Genomic DNA, 12,004 nt, shown 5'->3' on the forward strand with positions numbered 1-12,004 from the left:
ACTTGAAAATTTTTCGTGCAGTCGGAGACGACGCAGAGACTCTACGACAAGCTCTGTGTCGACGCAGAGGACTCTGCGTAGCCTACGTAGAACACTTTACGCAGGAGTATAAATTGGGCTTAAGTGTGAAACGTGTGAGAGAAGTCATGATGTGTGAGGGTAAAACTATAGTGGAATGCAGCTTTGAGTGGTCATCAAGACTAGAAAAGCTGTGTATAAATCAAAAACATTTACCAACTCTTCTCCTTCTGATTTTATTTGGTAGTATTTGTAACGAGTAGTGAGAGGGTTAGGGTTAGGTAGGTTAGGTTTAACCCTAACCCTTAGTTAGAGGAAATGTATTGGAGTAATAGTACACATTTTATTTGTACTTAGTTACATTACAGCACTGTTAAGGTTATGCAACTTTAATCGTCCTGGTCAAATATTACCCTTGTGCAAACTGGCCTTCATTACTTGCCCATTTGCCTTCATGTGTCTCCTCCCTTCATCCATAACTTTCTCCCTCTACATCTTACACAATCACACATGTGTTCATGAGATTTGAACCACAAACTAAACACCGCTGAGTTCTAAACTCTAACCCTTTCACAGGTGAGCACAGACTCACACTTGTTTGTCTGCATAATTCAACATCCGTCTCTCTCACTCAAGGAACTCTCTATTTTTGTTCTTGTCAGTGCAAATTAGCTTGTGTGTCTTTTTCAGAGCTCAGACACAGACACTGTCAGTCTGAGTCTGGTTCTCAGTAAATCTGCTTCATCTGCAACTCATCGATCAGGCCTCACCAGTTTCACTGGCCTCACACTGTGAGAGTGAAGACTCAATAAAGAGAAGCTGTGACTCAGGTCTGCGCTGACTTCTGTCATGACTTCTGTGCGTCTGTGTGTGTGTGAGGGTGTTGGTGAGCAAGAGGGTTAAGAAACAGAAACGTTCTCAGTCTGTATGTTCAGTCTTGCAGTGATGAGATCAGAGCTTGAGTATGTGACTGACCCTGAGTCTGTGACAAGCTGTCTGATAACAATGTGCAGAGAGAGAGAGAGAAAGAGAGACAGTTAAAATATGTGACTGTCAGTCATGACTTCAGTCTCTCTCCCACACACACACACACACACACACGCATTTGTGCTTCTATTCTTAGGACACTACACTGACCTCCATTCATTTAAACAGCTTAAACAAAACCTTACCCCTAACCTCAACCATAACCAGTTAATGCCGAGGTTCTACCTCATTAGGACCAGGTTTTGGACTGGTCCTGACAGGGTCAGTGTTTGGTACAGGTACAGATACTACACACACTCACACACACTCACACACACTCACACACACTCACACACACACTGAAACCCAAGTCAGTGGTATCATGGCTGCAACAGTGTTTGACGTCACAGCCACAGCAGGATACACATGTTAACAGATGTTTAACTGCTCAGGCCTTTTTGACTCATGAGGAAACAATGTCACACACAATTAATCAGATCACAGTAGCCTTTATGACGTTCCCATTGTGTTTATTTCTTTTGTTTCATATGAAATATGTTCACTTAAATGACATCAGTACAAACAAATAAAAGTCCTTTAAACGTGTGAGAATGAGAGCCATATAAGTGTGTGTGTGTGAGCGGAACTGTTTGTTATTATCTTGTCATTAATGGGGAGGATTGTGTGAAATGTGCTGTTGGAGGGAAATCTAAAAGGATTGTGACAATATCTTTAATTAGAGACGAGTCACTGCTTTAACAGTTTCTTCTGCCTCAATTCTATCTTTCAGTTCTTCCTGTCTTCAGTATTTCACTAAAGCTTAGTTCACATGTACGTGTCCTGTTTTCCTTTATTTGTTTCATAAATTAAGCACATATGTACAAACATTGCCTGGATAAATTAAAACTCACAACTCGCACTCGGCACCAAAGACACGCAAGTCAACTCTGTGACAATTCCAGCCACGAAGGCAATCAGCGGAAATTCAGACAAGACTGAAACATCAGTTCATTAGAAATAAAGAGAAGGAAAAAGAGAAAAGTTATGTCCAAAAACATGACAGAATGAATTTGCAGCCGGGTTTTTCCCATCGTTCACTTACTTCACGTCAACATGACTAAATGTGGTTTGGGGACGAGACATATTTGTTTATATCATATGTTTTTTATTTTAAAATACATTTAAAACAAATTCTCTTGTGGATACTCTTGTCTTCCACATTAGGCCGATTATGAGATAAGTGCTGCTGCTGCGTTTTCATATGAAACATTTGGGGGTTTCATTTTTAATCTTGAGGAGAAAAATGGAGAATCTGAGTGGTTCTTATCAGCTGCTAAGGAAAAGCTTTAATAAAGCCTGGTTACTTCTTTTTTGCCTTTTTCTATATGGAGCTCCCCCTACAGTTTTGGAGGACAACTTTTAAAAAACATCCATCCACTGTCTACGGCTTTCCGTACGGCTATCCTCACTGCTGTTAAACCTCAGCACTGATGCTCCCCTCTTCTCCTCTTCTGGCCATTTGTTTTCAACGGAGCCGTGGAATAGAAGACATGGAGCCATTCTGTGTTCTGTGTTGCTTACTTGTGTGAGACAGTCTGACAGTCGTTTCCTCTTCCTCGCTTCCTCCGACAACAGTCGTCTCTGCTCCTTTTTCGCTGACTCTGCCATGAAAAACATCTGACGCTGCCTTGATCTCATAGCCGGTACCTGGCTAGTGTGCGTGTGTGTTGTGCTGTGAAGCAATTTGTGTTTCTCATGAGACCTGAGACTTTGCAAGTCTGATTTTTAGGACTCCGGATTGGCGGCCATGATCTTGCAAGGCTGGTTTCCCTCTAACAGACAGTAGGAGAGAGGTCAGCCCTCACTCCCCCGCAACAAGGCATTTAACCTTCACAATGACTCCAAAGCTGTTAAATTAGTTCTGCTTTCACCTAGTTTTATCACCAGACTCATCACAGTAATCCTTCCTCTTCCTCTTCCTTTTCACCACTGTTCTGAAATGTAGTTTTTGTAGTTTTGAAAACGCTGCAGTGTGTATGGAGCCTTAGTCGGTAGCTCATCCCGGTGAAAGATGGTGTAAATGTGTGATTTGCAAAGTGATACAATAAGTTTGAAAGTTGTTAACTCGCTCCATCCTGTGATTTGGTCACATCTAAATAAAGTTAGATATACTTCACTAGAGCTGAAACGATTCATCGATTAATCGAGAAAATAATCGACAGATTAATCGATTACCAAAATATTGGTTAGTTGCAGCTCTATACTTCACATTTGCTACCAGTTTGGTTATAGGTTATAGGCCAACTGTCTAAGGTCAGGGGTCGTGGTTCACTGGGCCCAGCCCTATCCAGATATTTGCAAAACTGTGGTAAAATTCACACTGAGTCAGATGTTGTCAAAGTTTTCTTCCCTCAGCTGTTTTGAAGAGTCTAATTAGTGTTTCAGAATGTCTGAAAACCACAAAAAGATATATGTTTTGGGAGATGAGCAAGTTGTTGTTGTTATTGTTGTTGTTGTTGTCTTGTTTGCTAATGTCATATTTCATGATTTATTGCAGAGTCAGTTAGACTCATGCACATGCATTGTTTCTTCTAGTTTAGGGAAGCTCTCCTGCAAACATGTGCAGGCATGAACACATCTGTCAACCCCTAGAGGGCTGATAGTGTCATCATATTCAAGCTATTGTATGTAAATAAGAGGATATAGCATATATCTTTATATTAATAGTAATGTGAAATACATGCTCTAAAAAAAACAAACAAACAAAAACATTTTTTCTTTCTTTCTTTCTTTCTTTGATTCTCTGAAGGAAAAAAACATTAAAAAAAACTTTGCCTGTGATGCAGAACCAAAATAAGACCTCTGCAAAATCCTTTTCATAGCAGGTAAATGTATTTCTTTCTATCCAACAATTCAAGTAATTAAGAACTGAAACAGGCTGATTAAATAAGGGCCATTAAATTCACAAAAACATGACACAGAAGGATTTTTTTTTCTTTTTGCAAACTCCATAAAATAAGGAACATGCCTGTTTGGAAGCAACATAAGTCTTTTTTCACATTTTATAGTACAGTAATGTGTAATGCACCAAGTGACAGTCAAGTGCATTAACAAAGTCTTTGAGCAAAGCTTCAATAAAAGAGGATGAAAATTACTTTTATAGCTGAAATGCTGTGATAAGCTCGTCTCTGACGGGGTAACTCTGTGGTCTACATTTGAATAATGGGATACAATAAACTGCTTTTTATGTGTGCTTAAAACTGCTGAGGCTCTAAATAACTGTTTATTGAAAGTAGAATATGCATTTATTTTTGGCCAAAAGTGAGTCATAACTTATTTTGAGTCAGTAGTTTTAAAAACACTTTATATAACGACATTTCACTCTTTTTTTTTATTTGGCTGAACTAAAACAAGTTTCACCAACATCATAGTTGATTGAGTGTTGTTTTTCGATTAATTTATCATTTTCTTATTTCACTTGCAGTGTTTCACACGCAGGGTTGGGCCTCGGTTTAAAACCAAAGCTAACTCTGTAAGTGTGTGAGATGCCTGTGCAGATCTGGCCTGAATTATAAGACGCCTCAGAAATGTTTGAAGATGGTTTTTAAAATGTTGCACACATATTGTGCAACTCAACTATTTTCTGCAACCCATGCTCGTCCCACATCATTCATTCATTCCATCAGTAATTAAATGCAGTTTGTGCTATTTACACCACAAGTAATCAAAACTGTTCATGAGCTTTTGTCAGTCGTCACAGTAAGAAACATATTTGAACATTTCTGTTCCTTTCTGCTTGATAACACAAAAAAATATCTTTTGCACATTTGTGTATCATTGGAGGCACATTTCCGGGTGCACATATGATCCAACTGTGTATCTTCTCTCCCTGTGTTGTTTAAATTTGTAATATAAAACACATTTGCCTGATAAAAATGTAGTTTCTCTGAAATGTCATGACTCGGACTGGTGTGTCTGCACTTTCAACACTTACTCACCCACAAAGACAGATGAACTGCGCCAGAAGAGACAGTATAGGACAAAGCAGCTGGAACAGACAGACAGACAGACAGACAGACAGTGTTCAGTCATCCTGGTGACTCACTATAGCAGAGGATAAGTAGAGAGAGAGAGATGAACTGCACGTCTCTGGTCTGTGAGGGAGGGAGGTGTGTAAGTACAGGGTAACTGAAAGACGTCAGGAGAGGAGGAAGAGGTGGAGTGTGTGTGAACGGGGGGGGGCTGGTGGTTTAGTGCTGCTGTATTCAACTGACGGTGACTCATGCTCACTCGCTGGCCAAACACATCTGCACAGATGTACATGTACACACATCACACTGCAGGTCAAAGGACCCCATTGTAGTGGCCTACAATACTGTGTTAGTGCCACACACACACACACACACACACACACCCTGCGGTTTCCCAATCTCATCATGTTAATCCCACAGTCATTTGGCTCTTTATTTGCTGTTATTTTTAACTAGCTCCCACTGCTGAATCACTGCGTGCATGAGTCACACCCATGAATCCTCCTGCTCCAAAAATGCACGAGAACGAACCCATTCCTTTGACTTTGTTCCCTTTTTCTCACTCCTGCTTCGCTCCCATACTTTCCTGATCTCAGACAAAAGGAACCTTGTGTTTTTTTTCTGCTTGTGTGTGTATGTGTGTCTGCACGTGTCCTTGCATGCATGTATTTATGTGTGAGAGTGAGACCAACCTCTAGCTCTGTTGGGAGACAGAGCTTTCCCTCCCTCTCTCCCGGTCTGCCAGTTCCGCCTATGCACTGTGCTCACACACTCACACGCAGGCACACACACACACACACACGCAGGCACACACACACACACACACACAAACCCTAACCCGTAACCTAAACCTAATTTTAACCGAAACCGTAAGGTCTTAACTCTGAAAAGAACCCTTTAAAGTTGTGGGACTCAGACAAAATGTCCAAACAAAGATATAAATACACGTGCAAACACACACACACACACACTCAACATTGACATAATGCAAACCTTAAAATAACCCTAAAACAAACCTTATTCTAATCCTTAAACCAGGTCTTGTCTCTGAAAAAAACATTCAATATTGTAGGACCCATACATGTCCACATACGGTCAAAATGTCCTCACAAAGACAGGTTTGTATGTTTTTTTTGGTCCTCACACACACACACACACACACACACACACACACACACACACACGCACTGAAGTATGAATTTCTTAATCCCCAGTAGGACGATACAAAACTAAAAGAAATGCTGCAAAGTTGTGCACAGCCTCCCTCCCCTTGCTCTAATCCCCTTCCTCTCTTAGTGCACGACATCCGAGCCAACTGAGAGTGTTAGAGCACAGAACTACTGTGATAAAGGCTAGAAACTGAGAAAACAGAGAGAATAGACAGAAAGGAAGGAGATGGACTGTGGGAGGAAAAGAGGAAGAGAAACAGACATGACACAGCAGCACTGACATACTTAAAACGCAGAAAAGGATCTTTCCTTCTCACTCGCCCTGCACATGCATGTACATCCACACACACAAACACACACACACACACACACACTGGCCGTGCAGCTTGCCAAACATCTGGAGCAAAGTTAGAAAACGCTGAATGAGAGAAGCTTTAATAACACTGGATTGGTTGTGAGACCACATCCACGAGCCAATCAAAACAGACCGTGTTGGGTTATCTGTCTCCCAACGGTTATCGAGCGAACACTTTTATTGTCAGCCATGTTTCATAGCTCGAGCTGCAGGACCACACAACTGTGTGTGTGTGTGTGTGTGTGTGTGTGTGTGTGTGTGTGTGTGTGTGTGTGCGTGCATCTGAGAGGAACAGGCTTTCTGCTTTGATTTTCTGTGGTTTTCTGTTGTGCTCCATGCAGCTCTGTCAAGTCTCACCACACCTCTCCTCTCCATATGCTTAAAGGTCAAGAAAATATTTAGGGCCTCAATTGGATGGCATTAAATACTACCATAATATATAAAACCAGGCTTCCATTTTATTCTTCTTCTCAGGGCATGTGTTTGGTTTGGCAGCAAAGGTGTGCTTTTCTGCCTCCGCCTCTCCAGCAGAATAGTTACTTGATAGCACTTGGAGGTAAAATACACCAGGTAGTGTGTGTGTCGAGAGCCAAGAATAACAAATGTGCATGAGCTCAAATGCTGGTGTTTATTAGCGCTTTGTACTCCGTGTTGTTCAAAAGTGCATTCTTACTAAATCTGTTACTAATGTGCAGACTCTTAAGAGACACAAATGCCTCTGCTCCTGCCTCACGCTCATCATGTGTCCTGTCTCTCTCAAGTTGTGTAAGAGTCTAGACAAGTAGGATCAGAGGTCACAACTGTAAATACATGACTCTTCCCATGAGCTACTGCTTTTGGGATTGGGCTTTGTAATAGAACTCACTTTCCCAGAGCCTCCCTCTCTACATGCTGCATCAGCACAAGTACACACACACACACACACACACACACAAACACGGTGATACACTGCTGAGTTGGGCTGGGCCATACAGGAAACAATCTTGTCATGATATCCTTTTTTTATATAATAATATCAATATCTATACTAATCAAATCAATGTCTATAAGGCTGGATTATATAAATAATATCTCAATTTGTTTAGTCTAAATCCCAATGTATTTGATATATTGGGATATAAAACCACACACATGTTGTTTCTCTGGACTGATGAAATGTTTTATTTTGAGATGTTTGCACTTTTGAAAGGAGAGTGACAACACACTGTAAAGATCATATGTAAATATCCAAGTGTATTTGTGACTATTTAAAATATATATCATATACAACTGTTGAGATGCTACATTCTGCAACATTAATATATTTTATATAAAGGGTTTAAAATCTGTCATATATGTCATATAGTTTAAAGAGGTGTTCCAGTTATACACTGTCATTAAGTTGTACAATTGAATGCTTGAGACCACACTGGAGATCTTTTTGGACTTTAGAAAACTTTGCCAGTGATACAAACAACGTTATATAAGTGTATTCGTACTGCATACACTGTGTACTTTGTAACAAAGAAACCAATCTTCTCTTACTTTCCTTAGTGGTTCAACGAAACTGAGAAAATAAGAAACACATTTCAGCTTTGACAAATGATGGTCATTTAAAGTTCTGCTGTGTAACATTTAGGATGATTCATGTGTAGAAATTGGATAAACTCAATGTAACTGTGTTACTATTCTGTAATCACTTAGATGGAATGATCCCTATCATATCCAGACTATCTCTCTCTCCAGCACATACATGTATATGTACTATTACCAGAGAACTATGGTCACAATGAAAATAGAAATAGCTTTACAGTTAAGTAATACAGTAAATCTGAATAAAGCTTCTGTTTTATGATTTAATGAGTCAAATTTGCTAAATTGTAGTATTCAGAGAGATTAACACTCAGCAGCAACACTGCAGATCTTTGCTCAAGTAACAACAATAATAATATGCTTTGTAATGTTGTCCCTCCACAGCTCAACCAGCAGCCAGATCGACGCCAACCCAGCACACCCAGCCATGTCGGACACAGCCCGGTGGCCACCAAAGGAACGGAACTAAGCAGCACTTGCACTCACACTGTCCGACGACACACACACCACACACACACACACTCCAGTCGAATGGCGTCAGGAACGGGGGAACTCAGCATCCTAAGTTGGGCTCCCTCCCAAGAGGTGGCTCATCAACATCCTCGTCATCGTCAGCAGGACCCAGACACACCAAGAAATTGCAGTCCAACCCTTCCATCACCTCCCAGAGCAGCAAGAGAAGCAAGAGCAGCTCCAAGAGCAACAGCTCCCAGATGCCAGCGGAGGCACAGGATGGTGAGATACAGATACTGACAGAGGGTTTCTGGGCAGGAGGCAAGACATTACTATATATACAGGTTCAACAAAGAAAAATGAAGTGCCAGCACGCTCCTAATCCATATGAGGATTGGGACCGTGGCCTCAACTCAACATGAAGTTGGTCATTTTGAATTTTGGAATCCGATTTGGCGATTTGCACACTTCATAAAAGAACAAAATCATAAAAAACGTGTCAATTTGTACTAGACACTTCAAAGGCTAAAATATATCAAAAGGTTTTGTGGATTCAAAAATGCGTGATCACAGCATCCATCCTTTTGGCCATTTTCAACTATTCACCACAAAACAGGAAGTGCTCTATAACTTTGCCAGACATTGACCAAGTGCCTCCAAACGTCATACGTGACACAAGAGTCTGACCCTGAAATGTTTTCTTCTTTACCAGTTGAGAATGAAACGACACCTCCTGAAATTCTGATTTGTTCCGTGACCTTTTGTTATGGTTTCATTGGTTCATTAGATAAAAGTAAACAGGACACTGGCAATTGTCAATTCAAGGCAACCCGTTATATAAAAGAGTCTCTTTTCTTTTCATTAATCTAAAAAATACACTGTTGTGTCTTCAGCTAGTCAAGGGAAGAAGAGGACAGTGGGCACATATTATCAATAAACATAAAACAAAAGTGCTTTTGCTTTTACTGTCTATTAAAAAGTGAATAAGAGAAGTCTACCAGGACAATAGCAGTCTCTGGCATTTTGCCTTTATTTCCGACCTATCACTGACTGCAGTGCAAAGCGTTTTCTGACAAATATTTGATTTGTTTCTCTCTTTCCCTGCAGACTGCTGTGTTCACTGCATTCTAGCCTGTCTCTTCTGCGAGTTTCTAACTCTGTGTAACATCGTGCTGGACTGCGCCACCTGTGGCTCCTGTGCGGGTGACGACTCGTGTTTCTGCTGTTGCTGTGCGTCAGAGGAGTGTGGCGACTGTGACCTGCCCTGTGACATGGACTGTGGCATCATCGACGCCTGCTGTGAGTCCGCAGACTGCCTGGAGATCTGTATGGAGTGCTGTAGCCTTTGCTTCTCCTCCTGAGGGCCCAGCTGCCACCACAGGGGGCGAAGTAGATGCTTGATTCTCACTCCCACAAGTCCAGGAACAACGACGACCAGCGTGTCATTAGAGCTGAACAGCAATAGCCATTGTTGCCTGGGATCTGTGGTTCACATTATATTGGCTGGCCTGCTTGGCTCCATAATATGTTCCATATGTCTTACAGGGTTTGCCAAGTAAAAGATGTGACCTAATGCTGACAGCACTCACTATTGAACTCTTCCTTCATTGATCCAGCAATGGGACGCTCACTTCCCCTTGCGTTTTCTTTGCTGTTGGTCCATTTCTGCACAGCTGGGTGTATGTGCAGAGTGAGTTCCAGCTGTGGTCCATGAGAGTTTGCCAGGCTGTGCAGCCTCTGGACCCTCACTGAACAAGCTATTATTACAAAGGAGCCCCTTGTGCCATCTGAATGACTGGAGTTCTCAAAGCATGAAAAGTGACCTCTGAAGGCAAATGAGAAAATGGCTCCATTTAACTGGATTTTAATGTTTCTATAGATAAGAGCAGCAGCATAATGGGAAAATGGACGCTTAGATCTCAGCAGCAGTGTAGTCTGTCCTGTCCTTGGCAAGGTTAAAGTCCTCCAGTTTGATTGCATGCAGTGGACTTGGCAGACGTTGAATTCACCGCTGTCTTGTACAAAATAGAGAAAACATTAATGGTGGCTTGTGGCAATATAACAGACAGATTTGTTGTTTCTTAATATGCTTCTCACTTAAAGGACTTATTTATGCTGTATTTCCATCATGGTACGGTTCGGTTCGGTTTTGACTTGATAGATGGGGTGTGGGCTGTGCCTGATGGTCATGTCAGCGAGATACGTAGGACAACAATGGAGGGTATTCAGCAGCTCCGTTTGTGGCTGTTTGTCTCAACAAAACGTCATAGACAGCGGCCGTTGAAGAAAAACCGGTCACAACAATGGAGTGACGTTTTTCTGTTTCGCCCAATCAGCCGATTGTCGTAGCAGCTCCACCCGAAACTGTACCATTTTACTCTGGTACCCCAAGGGCAGCGAACCAAAGAAGGGAATGATTGGAGCTGGTTATTTTATTCCTAACGCAAATAAATGAGTCGGTTATCAAACCGAATTGTTCCACGCGGTGGAAACGTGGCTTTAGAGGAGATTGGTGAGTTTTCATTCATCAGCCTGAAGATAAGTCCCATGAAATAAGTGCTGTAAGTGATGGACATCACAGAGCGAATGCTTGATTGAATCTGCAGTGGACATATTCTCTACTTTAACATGTGAAGGGAGAGGACTCTTAATCAAAAGTCTCTCCTCATTTAATATTCCACATTTTGTTTACTTTTCTTTTTTTTTGAGGGGCTTTGACTGTATTCAGTGAATTCTTCCTTGTCCGATTGGTCAGAACTGGTAAAGGACTGACAGAGGATTGGGAGACATCATGTCCTTTTTAATACATTTATTTTCCTTTTGACATTCTAGCTATGTGAACAAATGGCCTTGGCTTACTGTAGCTCAGGGCCTGAATTTTCAAGTAGACTCCTCGCCTGTACCAAATCTCCATTAATCCTTGTTTTGTAGATTTTAGTTAAGATATTTGCATTTCTCCTCTAATGTGAAAATCACATTTCTGTGTTATCGGGTTTTCCCGGGCTCTCTGTCAAGCAGACATTGCTCAACATCTAATTTAATTCCTCGAGCGAAAATCTCCCAGCATTATGGTAGGTTAGGTATGCTCGCTGTATGAATGGTACACTTTTTGATAACAGGCCTGCACTCTCATATGCTCAGACACATTCCTTCTCCAAACCAATACCTCTTGAGATGTCACCTAGATCTGTTGTGCTTTTTTTTTTAAATGACTTGATACAAATCTCTCTCCTCTCTGATTTAATACTGTGTGTGCAATCATTTTTCTCTCTTTGAAAAACCAAAGACTTTCTCTTACTGGACCTTATTTTCTAGACCTATAAATACTTGTACATAGAGGGTTTTTTCACTGTGCTAATAAGGCTGTGGTTGATTAAACCCTATTTTAAGGACTGAAATCTAACACTGTTGATGATAATACACTATGGCTGTAATTAACC

The 12,004-nt window shown here is 41.2% G+C and overlaps 1 protein-coding gene across 1 annotated transcript in view; it reads left to right on the forward strand.

Moving 5' to 3' along the window:
* mdfi (MyoD family inhibitor) overlaps positions 1-9,925 on the forward strand; it is a gene marked incomplete at its 3' end in the record, with an annotated part of 34,812 nt that extends 24,887 nt beyond the window's left edge. Inside the window, exons 4-5 of the mRNA XM_083888610.1 lie at positions 8,496-8,846; positions 9,672-9,925. Coding sequence (XP_083744736.1) covers positions 8,496-8,846; positions 9,672-9,925 — 605 coding nt within the window. The remainder of the gene's footprint in view (positions 1-8,495; positions 8,847-9,671) is intronic.
* Positions 9,926-12,004: the final 2,079 nt, after the last annotated feature.

The sequence above is a fragment of the Microchirus variegatus genome (assembly GCF_963457635.1).
Source record: "Microchirus variegatus genome assembly, chromosome: 4".
Taxonomy (NCBI): domain Eukaryota; kingdom Metazoa; phylum Chordata; class Actinopteri; order Pleuronectiformes; family Soleidae; genus Microchirus; species Microchirus variegatus.